The 15,705-nt window shown below is 33.1% G+C and overlaps 1 protein-coding gene across 3 annotated transcripts in view; it reads left to right on the forward strand.

Annotated features, from left to right (window-relative positions):
- Nucleotides 1–15,705, forward strand: part of TRAPPC10 (trafficking protein particle complex subunit 10) — a 59,211-nt gene that overhangs the window by 12,312 nt on the left and 31,194 nt on the right. For all 3 annotated transcript variants that reach the window (XM_058185517.1, XM_058185518.1, XM_058185519.1), the window contains 4 exons: nucleotides 12,247–12,328; nucleotides 13,183–13,318; nucleotides 14,061–14,257; nucleotides 15,191–15,386. In XM_058185517.1, the coding sequence (XP_058041500.1) occupies nucleotides 12,247–12,328; nucleotides 13,183–13,318; nucleotides 14,061–14,257; nucleotides 15,191–15,386 (611 nt within the window). The remainder of the gene's footprint in view (nucleotides 1–12,246; nucleotides 12,329–13,182; nucleotides 13,319–14,060; nucleotides 14,258–15,190; nucleotides 15,387–15,705) is intronic.

A 15,705-nucleotide genomic window follows, 5' to 3' on the forward strand; every position in this document is an offset into this window, starting at 1 on the left:
TAAAATATTTTGTAAGCTACTGATCTTAATAATATGCTACATAACAAAAAATAGAGAATATTGTTTGATTTGTGGGTGTTCTATGGCTGACTTGTAGCCACATTTTGGTTTGCTTATTGTGGCTTAATGCTTGTGTGAGTCCAGCCATTGTAGTTTCTAAAATAAATTATTAGGAATTTTAATATAAGATATGACCTGGAGCCTTTATTAAACTGGGAAAGAAGAAATAATTTGATATGTTTAGGGTTCTCTTCCTGATATTCTTGGTTTGTGAAAGGACTGTCTACTGATTAGTATTGTTTCATAGCAGCAAGTTCATCAGCTTTATTTTTATATTGGCTGCCTCCAGTCTTTATAGTGCAGGTATCCATTTTGTTCAAAAGAAATTGACATAAAATACGACCTCATTTGACCCCAAAATTTCTGTTGTTAAGCAAGACAGTTGTTAAGTCTTGCTCCATTTTATTGTCATTCTTGCCATAGTTGTTAAGTGAATCACTGCAATTCTTAAATTAATAACACAGTTATTCAATGAATCTGAGTTCCCTATTGATTTTGTTCTTCAGAAGGTTGCAGAAGGTGATTACAAGACCTTGGGACACTGCAACCATCATAAATACATGCCAGTTGCTAAGTGTCTAAATTCTGATCACATGACCATGGGTATGCTGCAATGGTCATAAATTTGAAAAATGGTCATAAATCACTTTCATTGCTGTTGTAACTTTGAATGGTCAATAAACAGATGGTTGTAAGTTGAAGACTATCTGTACTTTGCCTTGGATCTCCAGGACAATAGCATAACTTGTGTAAATTGATTATATTTCTATATTATGCATTTTTAACTTCTGTATTCTAATTTCTGTATTTTTTTAAATCATTTTTTTATGTAAGTCTGTAGACAAAAATGGTTAATGGTTGTTTGCAGACAACTACAAATAAATTGATATAGATGAATTGATATAAAAAGATAATCCCTTTAAAATAATTGAGATATTCTAGAAGTAGACACACTGTTAATAATTAAATATTTATAACACAGGATTTATAATCTAGATAAAATAAATAAGTGATTTAAATGATTTTGTCATTATTGCTTTTATCTTAATAAAAAGAACTGCGAGATTTTCATGCTTGGGAAAAATTACTTTCAGTTCAGGCAGCTCTAAAAGTAAAGATAGTCCTCTTGCTTATCCTTTCAACCATTGTGCATGATGTAATTTGGCTTGATTTAAATCACTTTTTTGATTTTAGCAAGTATACATTATAAATCACTTTTGTGATTATAAATTTATAACCTTAAAACCATTTACTTGGCAGGGTCTTTGGAAACTTTTTCTATCTCTTTATGGAATCCAATTTTTCATACATCATTCTACCTTTCATTTAAGACTTGCATTCTGGTATCTTGAATGGATTGCTGAAGTGGTGCAGCTGTTATATAATCAGTCTTAGCTTTATCTTAGCTTACTTCATAGTTTTAACATCCTAGTGCTAAAGTTCAGGATTGCCCCCCTTCTTTTATAGGGCTTCTGCATAAAATGGTTACATCTGTGTCAAAAAGCAAATTGAAGTATTGTTTAAAAGCAATTGTTTAGTTAGTTTAGTTTATTCAAATTTGTATACCGCCCTATCTCCCTAGGGACTCAGGGCGGTTCACAGGCAGTTAAAATACATATAAATACAAGATAAAATGTCCGTTAAAAACTTATTAAATATAGCCCGATAATTAAAACAATATATATAAAACCCATTTAAAATCTAAATTTAAAAAATTTTAAAAACCTAATCCAGCCCTGCGCAGACAAATAGATACGTTTTAAGCTCGCGGCGGAAGGTTCGGAGGTCCGGAAGTTGACGAAGTCCTGGGGGGAGTTTGTTCCAGAGGGTGGGAGCCCCCACAGAGAAGGCCCTTCCCCTGGGTGTCGCCAGACAGCACTGCCTAGCCGACGGCACCCTGAGGAGTCCCTCTCTGTGAGAGCACACGGGTCGGTGAGAGGTATTTGGTAGCAGCAAGCGGTCCCGTAGATAACCCGGCCCAATGCCATGGAGCGCTTTAAAGATAGTTACCAGCACCTTGAAGCGCACCCGGAAAGCCACAGGCAGCCAGTGCAGTCTGCGCAGGAGAGGTGTCATTTTGTAGTTTCATTTTAATCTCAGATGGCAATTACATAAGTACACTAGCTATTCAGAATTTAGGAAATATTGCTGGTCCTTTTCCTTGTTCGCCGAATTATGCCTCTTGATTTTTGTTGTTGTTGTTGTGTACTTCCACTTTTCTCACAATCAGTCTGGAGGGTGGATAGAAAGTTTAATAAATGAGATATTCGTCCCCTTCTCCAAATCCTTATGGCAGATAATATGGTCTTGGATGCTGAAATCCTACAACTGGAGTTCAGGAGGAAGATGATGCTCATTTTTTTCTGATATCCTCTCCTAGACACCAACCAAAGTTCTATTCTTGAATATTAAGAATCTCTGAAATAGCAAGGAAGATGACACAAGGAACTGAAGCAGAGATGGTAAAAATTGGATTCCTTCTATCCTGAAGGAATTTCTGTTGATTTGTACGTGATTTTAGAGGTTTAAAAATGGGAAGGAGAGCAAAATTTCAAAGAAATTTTATATTCCCATGTTTTCTTAAAAAATAGGATAAAATGTAAGACTTTCTGTTATTATGAAATTATTGTTAGCATTTCTGTCACACCTTTTTCTAAGTTTATAAAGTGGCAAAAATCACTGTAATGTTGTACTGAGAGAAAATGTTCTAACATATTACAAAATACTCAGGAAAATTCTTTGTATTGCTATCCAACCTTTATTCTAAAACTATGTGCTAGGAAGAATTTTATGTGTGGGTATTTTACAATATTGGATTATAATATTGTTTTCTGTATACAAAGGACAAGTTGTGCAATTTAGCTGTATATTATCTTGCACATGACATTGTCATTTTCAGAAAAAAAGAAAAGACCAAAGACCAGATTGAGGACTTATTTTCTTTCAGTGACTTTTTATTTATGAGGACTGTTTCTGTCCTCTCTCAACTCAGTGAGGTAGGCAGAACATCAACATTAATAAATTAATGTTGTTCTTCTGCTTAAATCATTGAGTAAGTCCAAATGTATGCAAATTTCCCAATTTTATTTTATTTTTCTGGGGGGAAAAAACAACCAAAATGCAAAATTTCAGGAAATTCTACATTTGCAGGTCTTCCTGTGAAGACTGCAGCCCAGTTCAGTACTGTTCTTTTCCTCTTTTTTTCTCCTCCTGTATGATGAATTTGCTTTCTGGAGCTTTATATTTATTGAAAATGTATTTATTGAGAATAAAGTTTTTGCTTGTCTCTGAAAATATGCTTCTGAATCAGCATCCTGATTCCTACAAAGGGCAACCAAAGCCTCCAGAAGACTTATAAGCAAGCCCTTGAAGGAAATAATTTTCTGCAGTAAATTGTATTCACCTGGCAGAGAGTGTTATTGAACCTGGAAGTTCCATTTTGTTCAGGTTAAGGTAACTTTCTAATTAAAAGGAATTCTAGAAATTTACAATGCCTTATAGGATAATGTGGCTGCAGCTGGTACAAAATATGGCAGTTACAATTTAGATATTGAGCTCGTTTTATCTGCCTGTTTTGATATTTCATGAGAATTCTATGTTCGATAGTGGGAACTACAAGAATTCAGAGATAGGATGGAGAGCCTGGTCAACTGTGGCACCTTGATTAGAGATTTCTCCTTCAGAAATGTGGCTGATGTCATCTTTGTCTTAATTTTTGTGGTAAATTAAAACCTAATTATTTAGTAAATTTAATTTCCTTGTGATATTCATTGTTATGGTGCTGTTAATTTTAAACTCTTCTACATTTTGACACTATGAGTTGATTTAAGATAATTCTTGACCTACAATCACAATTGATCCTGGTATCCTGGTTGTTGAATGAAGTGGTCGTTAAATGAGATTCATGTGAGCACTTCACTCAATGACTGTTTTCCCAGTTGACTCATTTGTTGTGGTTAAGTGGCTTTAAGGGTCACTAAGTGGAATGAGGGAGTTCTTCAACAGGAGGTAGGCCCCGAGGGCCTGGGCCCCACTGGTGCATGTAAACTTGCTGAGGGCTGGGAGGCCTCAGTGGGTTCCAGAAGATACCAGTGGGTATGAAGCTGTGCAGCTTACAGGCCTTGGCCTGCTCCTCAGTCAGCTCCAGGGCCCAGCAGCACCCAACTGACCTTTCTATTTTTCTGCAGCTTCCGACAGATGTGCCTAGCCAATGCACTGCTCAGCTTTCTTACAGAGACAGCCTCATGCCATTCTGCAAGCAGATCCTATTCTCACAATTTTTTGGAAGGCTTCATTTTTAAGGAGGGTCTATTTTAAGGAAGCTCCATTTTAAGGAAACAGCCAGAGCGAGAGAAAATGAAACAGTGTCATCTGCATAAAGAAATATAGCAATATGCTTGTTTCCCAGTTTTGGGAGCTAGTGAGCTATGTTATTCAAATAAGAAACCAGGGACTTAGTATAATAATAGGCAGAAAAAATTCAATCTCGCCTAGTCCCTAGGATTTGATTTATTTGTAAAGTAGCCCTGAAATAGACTTTTAAGTGACAGTTGTCAAGAAACTTTTATGATAACTGTCTATATACAGTAGAATTCTTAAGCATAGACCATAGCTTAATTTAAAAATCAAATTAATTGCAAATTTAAAATCTATACAATTTTCATACAAGGCTTGAACCTTAAGTGTTGCAAAATAAAAGTATGGCTTAAAATACAATAGCTCACACTAAAATTAGACTGCTTGGGAGATTACCTTATGGGATAGAATTGTTCAGTAATAGCATCTACTCTTTAATACAGGTTTTTTTTAAAGCTCACATCTTGGTGGATTTTTATTTACTGACCAGGAATAGGATAGCATTGCCAGGAACAGGATGATAATCCAAAGTCTGCCACTACTGAATAATATATTTAGAGAGTCCTTCCCCCATTTAGTTTTCATATCAAATCTAGCTTTGGGGTGAGTTGGGCAAGCTGCTCTGATGTGCCCTCTGCCTTGATGGCTGTATTAAGCTATACTAAATATGTGTCCAACTTATTGTGCTTACTAGTTAGTAAATTGTCTTTTCATGTGCAATGTTATGTGTGTACAGTGCAGCATTTTTGGTTTTATTAAAGTTTATTATAAAATACAAATGATAACAAAGATCATAAAAGAACGGGAAAGTGGTCCAAAATAAAGAGAAAAGAAAAAGCAGTGATTTCCAATTTTTTTCAGTGCGTTAGAATACATAACACAGTTACAACCTCAAGTTTTGCTTTACATATTTAGTAAGTAAGTAGCCTTTTAGAGTTAATCTAATCATCAAAACCTAAAATCAAAGTTTCATTTTTTTTCTGTTTGGAGCATAAAGTTCAGAAGCAGTTTCCAAGTGGAAATTTTGCTATCTCTGCCAATTCCATCACTTTTTCCATCCATTCTTCCATTATGGAAATTGACATATATTTCTATTTTTTGTGCATATAGGATTCTCATTCATCATATAATAATAAAGTTACGAATTTTCTATCAAGTTCTTTAACCAATAACCTTAAAAGAAAATTTTCTGCTTTCAACTTCATATTTGTTGTAAGACTCTTCTGAATCAAAACAAAAAATCTGGCTTCAGTTTTTCTTTGCTTTATCACAGGTTCACCAGTGATAATAGAAAGTACTTTCTTCACAGTTACATTTCTAACAGATATTTAAAACACCATTATACATCTTTGACAATGTTTCGGGTGTTAGATATCTGTGATTTACAGAGTAGCATTCTTAATTGTCCTTGTCATACAAATTACATAATATGCAATATATGTATGTTAGGGGCAGAGTTAGCCTAGCATAGATAATGACTAAAATTTATTTGAATATTAGTAGCTCGAATTGTATTATTAGTTGGGCTGTTGGTTTGAGCTCTGAGCTTGGCAATTAGTTTGCAAACGTTTCATCTCCATTCAAGGAGACATTGTCAGTGTGCTTTGAATTGTGCTCTCTACCAGAAAAGGCCAGTGTTCTGACAGATGAGCACAATTCGAAGCACACTGACAATGTCTCCTCGAATGGTGATACCACATTTGCAACCAAATTACTAAGCTTGGAGCTCAAACCAACACCAATAGATAATGGCACAATGCATAAAGAGTTAACATACACATTGAGAGCTCTAGTTACTACTTCTGCTACTGTGAATTCTGTCATTCATCCATTCATTTATTTGTATCCCGCTGTTATTATTTTAAAAATAACTCAAGGAGGCAAACTTATCTAACACTCCTTTTTCCTCCAATTTTTCCCAAAACAACCACCCTGTGAGGTGACTTGAGCTGAGAGAGAATGAGTGGTTCAAAGTCACCCAGTCAACTTTCATGGCTCAGGTGAGACTTGTACTCATTGCTGTGGACAGTAAAAGAAGAATAGCCCAGGTACATTTAGTGTTGCTCCTCTTCCAATGCCTTACGTGCTTTACTATTGGTATTTGAATTGCATGGTACAGTATCTGACATATGATCTTGTGAATGGGACTGTTGTGATTTAAATGGCAGAGCCATCAGGTTTGGACATGTTATGCAGAGTATTATACAGTAGATGTTATACTTTTAAAATTATGCTGTGAGTTTATAACTTCATTTTAAAATACTAAGATGGTGTATGGATATATTTGTGTAGCAGATACAATTTTGCAGGTCAGGTTGCCTGTAATGATGTTTTGGATTTCAGTACCTATCTGCCTCAATGAAGAGGACAATGGCAGGAAGTTGATATTCAGAACATCTTAAGATAAATGTTGTACTTAAAACTTTCTCAGTGATAATCAAGGAAAATTTTCTTAAGCTGAAAAGGAAAACACATTTCAGCTTTTCTTCTCTGAACAAGTGATCATGTCATATCTGTCAAGTCTAAGGAGGCTGCCTGATCAGCAAACGTAAAATAATAATAATAATAATAATAATAATAATAATAATGATGATGATGATGATGATGATGATGATGATGATGATGATGATGATGATGTTTTAATTTGTATACCGCCCTTCTCCCGAAGGACTCAGGGTGGTGAACAGGCAAATAAAATACAAACAGAAACATACACCATAATTAAAACAACCCTTAAAAAACTGATTCAAATTTGCCAAAAAATTTAAAATAACATTACACCCCATAAAATTACAGAAATTTAAAATCCATCAAAGTTCAATTAAAATTTAAATTTAAAATTTAAAATCAAGCCAGTCCAGCCATACAAAATAAATAGGTTTTAAGTTCGCGGCGAAAGGTCCTAAGGTTAGGTAGTTGTTGAAGCCCGAGGGGAAGCTCGTTCCACAGGGTAGGAGCTTCCACAGAGAAGGAGAAGTATGTTATGAAGGAGGATGTATCAAATTATACGTTGCCCTTCCAGGGTTGTTTTAAGATGGGAATCATACAAATCAATCAGTCAATTAAATATGTACATACTTAGATACAGTACATACAAGGGCCAGTTGCATTAATGGAAATAAAAAATATGCCACATGTTGGAGCTTTTCTTTTAATATTAATTTTTTTACATATGTTTGTTTATTGAAAAAAAATTCCAATAAAACAAACCTAGGTGGAGCAAAGGGGGATGGTCTTTTCTGCTACCTATACCTAAGATGATCTTTGTAAACGATTTCAAAATTATTATCTTCTATCTAAATATTATTTAGTTTTAGCTGGTAAATATTGATATTTCAAAAGATTTTTAAAAATGATTTGTAACTATAGAAGCTCCTTTCTGAGCAGTTTATAAATATTTAAACTAAATAATTGTTTTCAGTAATTATTTTCAGTGGCTTGTCATAGCTTCAGTAACCCATGACTATATAACTGCTGCTTTTATGCTAGTCAATATATTGCAATTAGGATGAATTATGCAACTTAACTGATAGAAAGAGATTTAAATTGGCTTCATATAAATTTTTATGTTAGTTAAAACTCAATAGCTGAAGGTTTTTTTTCTGACAAAAAGGGTTGGTTTGTCTGTCCATCTTTGTTCATGAAGACAGCTCCCTGATCGTTAAATCTTTGTCCCCCATATTTTTGGAAAACCAGCATTGTGTTAATTCACGTGGGAAATATCAATTAACAAGGTATGTTCTCAAATCTCAGCTCTGGTCTGATACACATTCTAATAACATTGATACATATCCATGGTTCCATTCATTTCTCTTTGTGTAATGTTTTCATCTTTTTATCTTCATCTTTTTCTTTTTATGTTTGAAAAGAAAAAAATATTGTTCTTGATCTTTAATTTTTATGTTACTTTATCAATATTTATAGATTTCCATATATAATTATGAGGATGCCTTTCATTAAGGACAGTGTTAGGATTACATTTTAATAATAGTCCAAGGAGTAAAATATGTTCCATGAAAAATCCATGAAGTAACAGGAAATAAAACTACTCCGGATTAATTGTCATCTGAAAAAATCATGGAATTTTGTTTTAGGCCTCCAAGACTAGGGAAGCAAGGACGGTACCATTCAGGACTCTTGATTTTTTTCTAATAAGAAAATGAGCTTTCAAGGCTGCGATAAGCCACAGAGCAGATATTTGTTTTGGCATAAAATATATCTCTTTTCAAGCAATTGGAGAACTGCTAAGTGTATGTTGGCAGTTCCTTGCTCTTGATAAGTGCAAAGCCTGAAATAAATTGAAAGTTTATGCTCTTATCAGAATATTTGAAAAAAATATTGTGTTTATTGCATATGCTTTGTACTTTTTAAGTGTACTTATATAGTACTGTGATGGGAAATGATAGCTTAAGTGACATTAAATATAAACAATTCTCTTATTCAGCATCCATTTCTTGAAATCAAAGTTATAAAATATATTTCTTTTGCAATACTTAAAGCTCATTTGGAAATAAAAACTCAATTTGGAAAAAAATCACAGCACTGGTCCAGAATTTTTTATAATGGGCTAGTAGAATAAATTATATCCAGATTTTTCAATATATCTCAGATCTTTTCTGCAATGAAAAATCTTACATAGTCAAAATATATATCAACTGAGAAAGTTATGTTTGTTTAGCTAATTGAAAAGAGAATTCTCAAGTGATAATCCTGTCATTTAATAAGTCATGATACTGATTAATTCTTTGTTCCCTATGGTACTGATCTACTACTGCTATGAGGTGGCTATGGGGTGTGTGAAATCACTATGTATTCTGGGAGCTACATAGGACACTCATTAAATATCTATTCCTACAGCATTCACTTTTACATTTCCTCATTCAAATCCAATTCTCATTTCCATATAATGAAATGAAAAAAGGACCCCAATTTTATATACAACCATTTTATGCTTTTGATAAACATTTCCTACAAGAAACTACATAAATATCCCTCCTCTGTACCAACGTTTACTTGTCTTAAAATTTCTTGGAAGAAAATGAAATAAAATGTGAATTGGAGATCTTTATTTATCTAAACATAAAAGACTTAATATATGTACATATGTATCAAAAGGTTAATAAAACCTATAGCTTATTCAACAAAACTATTTTGAATTTACTGGATTGCATTTTGTTGCATGAAGTAAATTATTGTCTAGCATTGCAGTGAGAATAATTCTTTTTCCATTTTATTCTTATTGCCAACATCTTCAACATTGAAAACAAATTTATATAGTGGATTGAAGATCTTATATATATAAATAAATTGCTTACTGACATTGTGCATGGACAATTATAATGAAACATGGCCTTCTGTTAAACATTTTGTGTAAAGCTCTATATAAATATATACATTCAAGACCTTAGTTATATATGTACAATTTGGATGTGGAAAGGTCTTTCCTTTTCCCTTTTTCTCCCTTTTTTCTGTTTACTTTTAATAAATAAACTAACATTTCTCTATCCAATTATTTAAATTGTAATAATTCATTCATACTTAACTGCATCTTTGAATTCAACATTCACATCTTATACTATTTCAATCAGAATTCTGTCAAACACTTTCTGTTACCAAATTCATTTCCATGTATTTCTTAATCCATTCCTTTTGTATAAAGGAACAGAGACAATAATCTTCTAATTGTCAGAGATGCAGTCTTTATTCCTGTTAATGAGGTCAGAGATCCATTGCATAAGCAAACCATATACATTTTTAACATTTTTCAGGTATACCATCTATACCTGCAGCCTTTCTATTTTTTATATTCCATTTTATTAATCTTTTCTTGAACACTAAAATTCATAGCTTTTTTTTTTACTGTAAAGTTTTTTTATCACTGTCCCCCCAAATTATTAACCTGTTAGATCTACAGTTAGCTAGTGAAAGACAATTACCCAGATGTTCTGGTACTTCCAATCATCATTTAAGAATCCTATTTCTTAGTTTCTATTAGCATATGTTCACATATTTCTATAGCAATTTGTAATACGTAATTTCTGTATCTTATATCCTTATCTCCACTTTTCAATCATTCTGTGGTGAAATTAATGCAAGATGTTATTCTTACAGGTTTCGTATTTTCTTACAAGCATTCTCTTTTCATTTTCCTTTATTTCACTTAGTTCCTTCCTTATTTCCAAGAGTGAGTCTTCAGAGGAAATTTTTGACACTACCAAATGATTTGTCCCAAATTTGGAATTTTTCATCCCTTCATAACTTTCACCAATTCTCTAAAATCTTTTTATCCTAAACAATTAATCATATTTTAGGTAGATTTCTTTGTAGTCTATATGCATGAATGGATATGCTAAAGCAAATGCCTTTTTCTGAGCTGAATTTAACTAGTAAGCATTCTAAGTCATTCTTAGGTTTCTAGCTGGAACAGTATTTTTTTCATACTTTTGTCCCACTCATCCTATCAGATGAGCAATTACCCCCTCCCAATTTCATTCATTCAGAATGTGTAATTCTCTTCTGATTATCAAATACAAAGTCTAGTCACATATAGGATAGTTGGCATTTTGTCCCAATTGTAGTTTTTAGATACTTTTCAAAGTTAAACAAATGCAACACATGGTACAATTATAAGGTAGGTTGTAGCATTTTCTCCATATAAGCATAAATTTTTATTTACACTATGATTAGTTCTAGATTTATTCATTTCAGATGTTTAGAAATAAAATAATTAAAATTAAAAATACAATTTACAGGCAGTCCTCAACTTATGACCACAATTGAGTCTAAAATGTATGTTGTTAAGAGAGACAGTTGTTAGGTGAGTTTTACCCCATTTTACAACCTTTCTTGCCACAGTTGTTAAGTGATTCACTGCAGTTCTTAAGTTAGTGACATGGTTGTTAAGTGAATCTGGGTTCCCCATTTACTTTGCTTGTCAGAAGGTTGCAAAAGTTGATCACATGACCCTGGGACCTTATAACCGTCATACAAATGAACCAATTCCCAAGCATCCAGATTTTGATCACATGACCATGGGCATACTGCAATGCTTGTAAGTGTGAAAAACGATCATAAATAATTTTTTGGTGCCGTGTTAGCCGTGAACAGTCACTAAATGAACTGTTGAAACTCAAGGACTAGCTGTCTTTGTCAGCTTTGGAAGCCATATTAGACAGACTTCTGTTTTTCTTTTTTTGTAAATTCAAACAATTTTTGTGCTGAATGTTCTAAATGAATTAATTTAGATACAGATGTATTTCTTTACATGGATAACATGTACAAGCTGTCTGTATGGTTTTGTTTTCTGGCATCCTTATAAAAGAATTATCAGAAATCACATTGAGCTTGCATATAATAAATTCTTTCTTGCTCATATTAGAAGTACTCTCTCTTCTTTCTTCTTTTGTTCTTGGGGGTTACCTTATACCAGCAAAGAGACTATTTCTAACCTATCTATATCAGGGGTCCCCAACCTCTGGGCTGAGGACCAGTATCTGTCTGTGGCCCATTGGGAACCAGGCTTTATTTGCGCATGTGTGGGATTAAGTTGCACACACAAAACCACCGCTTCTATACTGCCACCACTGCCGCTGGTCCATGGAATGAGAAAGATTGGGGACAGCTGATTATGATTATGATTGCATATTTATCTGTAAAAGTTTAATATCTTCTTCATTGAGAAATATAAATGCAGAAACAACTAGTATTTTATCCAAAATATTGGCCAATGGTTATGCCAGTTCATCAAAATACCTAATACATATAACTTTCTTTTAAATAGCTTTATTTGAACAAGAATAATGTTCAGATTCTGATATTTTTGTCTCTTAGGTGCTGGTGATCAGAGCCTTTTCAGTTCTCTGTATCCAACACTTTCTCAGCAGCTCCCCAAAGAGCCCATGGAATGGAGACGGTAATACATTTTTTTCTTCATTGTTCATATATTTACCATATGTACCACCAATGTAGAGTAATTCATTGTAGAAATAAAGTCCATTCAAACATACCATCAAAACATCAAGCAATAATTTTTCCTTTGAAATAACAGTTCTTTAATCTCTTGACACTAGTTGAAATAAAACCAAAGCTAAGGAGGAATGCATGTGGCCATATAACTTACTTATACACTTCTTTGTTCTGTTTAAAATAAATAAGTAGAACTAAAATGAATTCTAGCTTCAATTCAGTAAATCTTCAGATATCAAAATCATATCATGTAAAAAAATGTTATATCTTATTAAATGAAAAAGTTTAATTTAATTGAAATAAAGCATGGAGATTTCAATGCATTTCTATGTTTTGGGAGAAACATTTGAGAATAATAAACAACCAGAGCATTTTCTCTTTCACTACATACTTCTATAATTTTTATTCTTTTATAACAGAAAAAAGTATATGAAATACATGACACTTCATATAAATTATTAAATCTGCACATCCAAACTAAGTACCATTTCCTTCTTACCAATATTTATCTGCATGCTATCTATTGTTCTTTTAGCTTTGTTTAGTATATATGTAGGAGATGAGCAGGTTGGAGGGCTGGATTAAATGCATAATCAGTTTGAAGTCATTGTGTAGCCATGCGAGACCAAGTCCATTTACCCTTATTTAGCACCAACTTAGCTTGGACCATTAGTTGCTAAGATTCTTGTGATAGGTAGCAAGAATAAACTCTTAGTGCTTTGAACACAAAAGCACTTTTTTCCTGTTTATTTGGACCTGACAATGCAGTCAACTAATGTAAGTTTTCTAAATATTATTCAGGTCATATGGACGGGCCCCTAAAATGATCCATCTGGAATCTAATTTTGTACAATTTAAAGAAGAGCTATTACCTAAAGAAGGGAACAAAGCTCTGCTGACATTTCCTTTTCTCCATATTTATTGGACAGAATGTTGTGTAAGTAATCTTATGTGTTCAAAACAGAAGTCTTACATATTTTGCTGGTTGAAGATATTGTGTATTTGATTTTGTACCTTGCCATATTTATATTGTAAAATAAAATATAAAATATTAAATTGAGAAACAACGGAAACATGCAGCTATAAAGAAGCACATAGTATAGGTAGTCCTCAACGTATGATTATGTTGCTATGTGAGCTAAATTTATTAAGTGAGTTTTGCCCCATTTTATGACTTTTCTTGCCACATTTGTTAAGTGAATCACTGCAGTTATTAAATTAGTAACACCATTGTTAAGTGAATCTGGCTTCCCCATTGACATTCCTTGTCAGAAGGTTACAAAAAGTGATCACATGCTCCTGGGACATTGCAACTGTCATAAATGTGAGTCAAGGATCCGAATGTAAATCACATGATCATGGGATGCTGCTATGGTTGTTAATGTAAAAACTGGTTATAAGCCATTTTTTTCAGTACCGTTGTAACTTCGAACACACTAAGTGAACTGTTGTAAGTCGAGGACTACTGTACACATATGGGATAGGCAATTAAAAACAAATGGTTCTTATTTTAATATTTTTCTGGTGTGAAAAGATTTTCTTTGTGTAAAAAAGATATTGGCCTTCTTTCATTCAGCTTGGTAATTTTGAATATTTTTGCTCTCAGTATTATCAGAAAAGCAGTTCAAGCTTATTTATCTAGCAAATGTAATCTTGTGATTCATCACTTATACCCTTAGGATACAGAAGTATATAAAGCTACTGTAAAAGATGACATCACCAAGTGGCAAAATGTTCTGAAAGTTCATAGTTCAATGGATTGGTTAATTGTTGTGGTTGAGTGTGATGCCAAGAAAAAAAACAAAACAAATATCCTTCCTCGAACGTCTATAGTAGATAAAATACGAAATGATTTCTGTAATAAGCAGAGTGACAGGTAAAATTTTTGATATTGTAACATAGATCTGTGCTAATCATTGCTGAATATGCATTGAAGTCTTTAGAAGCAGTATGTTCTTAGGGTTTCTATCTAAGCCATTGACAGACTAAAATAATATGGGTTATTTATAAAGGGGATAAAGATTAACCCCTTTATCATGTGAAAAATTAGTTTGGAGATTGCTAATTAATTCCTGCTTTGGGAATGTTTTATCTTTGAAAAGCAGTTTATTCATTATATAAACAAGCAAAATGTAACTATATAATTAAGAAATCATAATTATAATTACCCAATGTAAGCAAATATAGATTGCTTATATTTATAAGCGATACCATTGTAATTGTTCAATTTTCCTGATTTTCTTTTGTTCCATTATGTTATTGCGATATTATTGAATAAATTTATATATGGTTTTGTAATAATCACATGTATCTGTGTAACACATATTAAGACTTTTGAATGTAGATTTATAATGTGTAGTGATGTGAATATATATAACAATTTATTAAACTTGTCTGTTGCATAACTGATTGAGCAATTAAAAAAAACCCTGAACTTTGAATTTGACTTCTTGGGAAATTGTCATGGGAACAGCCAAAAAATAGAATGATTAAATGTTTTTTATTATGATATAAAAATAAGCATAATAAATATTTACACGTACAAAATTTGGATAAAAGTAGCCTCTGTGAGAAAACTGTGCAGAAGAGTTTGATCACGGTGCATTTCTTGAACAAGAAAGAGAATTCTTAACCTTGATAACTTCAGTAGCAATCTGAAGTTAAAGACACTGGGGCAGAAATGGGAGGGTGATTCCTCTGGAAAAGGTGCCAAGTTGGCTCAGGGGCATTTGCCAATTAGAAAAAAGAAACTATGTTCCATTTGATTGTATAACCTTGACTGAAATATTCATTTATTCACTTACTATAGATGTGTAGTTCTATCTGATCCTTTGAAAGACACTTCCCGCTCTCAGGAATCCTGGAATGCCTTCTTGACAAAACTTAGGACACTTCTTCTCATGTCCTTTACCAAAAACCTAGGCAAATTTGAGGATGACATGAGAACATTGAGAGAGAAGAGGACAGAACCAGAGTGGAGTTTTTGCGACTATTTTATGGTCCAGGTAAAGTAAAACAGTATGCAGAAAAATAATTATTTAAAATAATATTTTTACATTGCTTTGCTTTGCTACTCATGTAATAATAGAACCTTTTTATGATAAAATATTTTCTTAAAATGACTATAAGCTAAATATCATGAACAAAGCTTGGTTTAGCATTGCTTGTGTAAGTAGCCAATCCAAAGGCAATAGCAATAACAATAGCACTTGGACCTATACCACTTTACAGCCCTCTCTAAGCGATTTACAGAGTCAGCATATTGTACTCCAACAGTTTGGGTCCTCATTTTACCCACCTTGAAAGGATGGAAGGCCTTGAGCC

Source organism: Ahaetulla prasina, chromosome 5, assembly GCF_028640845.1.
Source record: "Ahaetulla prasina isolate Xishuangbanna chromosome 5, ASM2864084v1, whole genome shotgun sequence".
NCBI classification, from domain to species: Eukaryota; Metazoa; Chordata; class Lepidosauria; order Squamata; family Colubridae; genus Ahaetulla; species Ahaetulla prasina.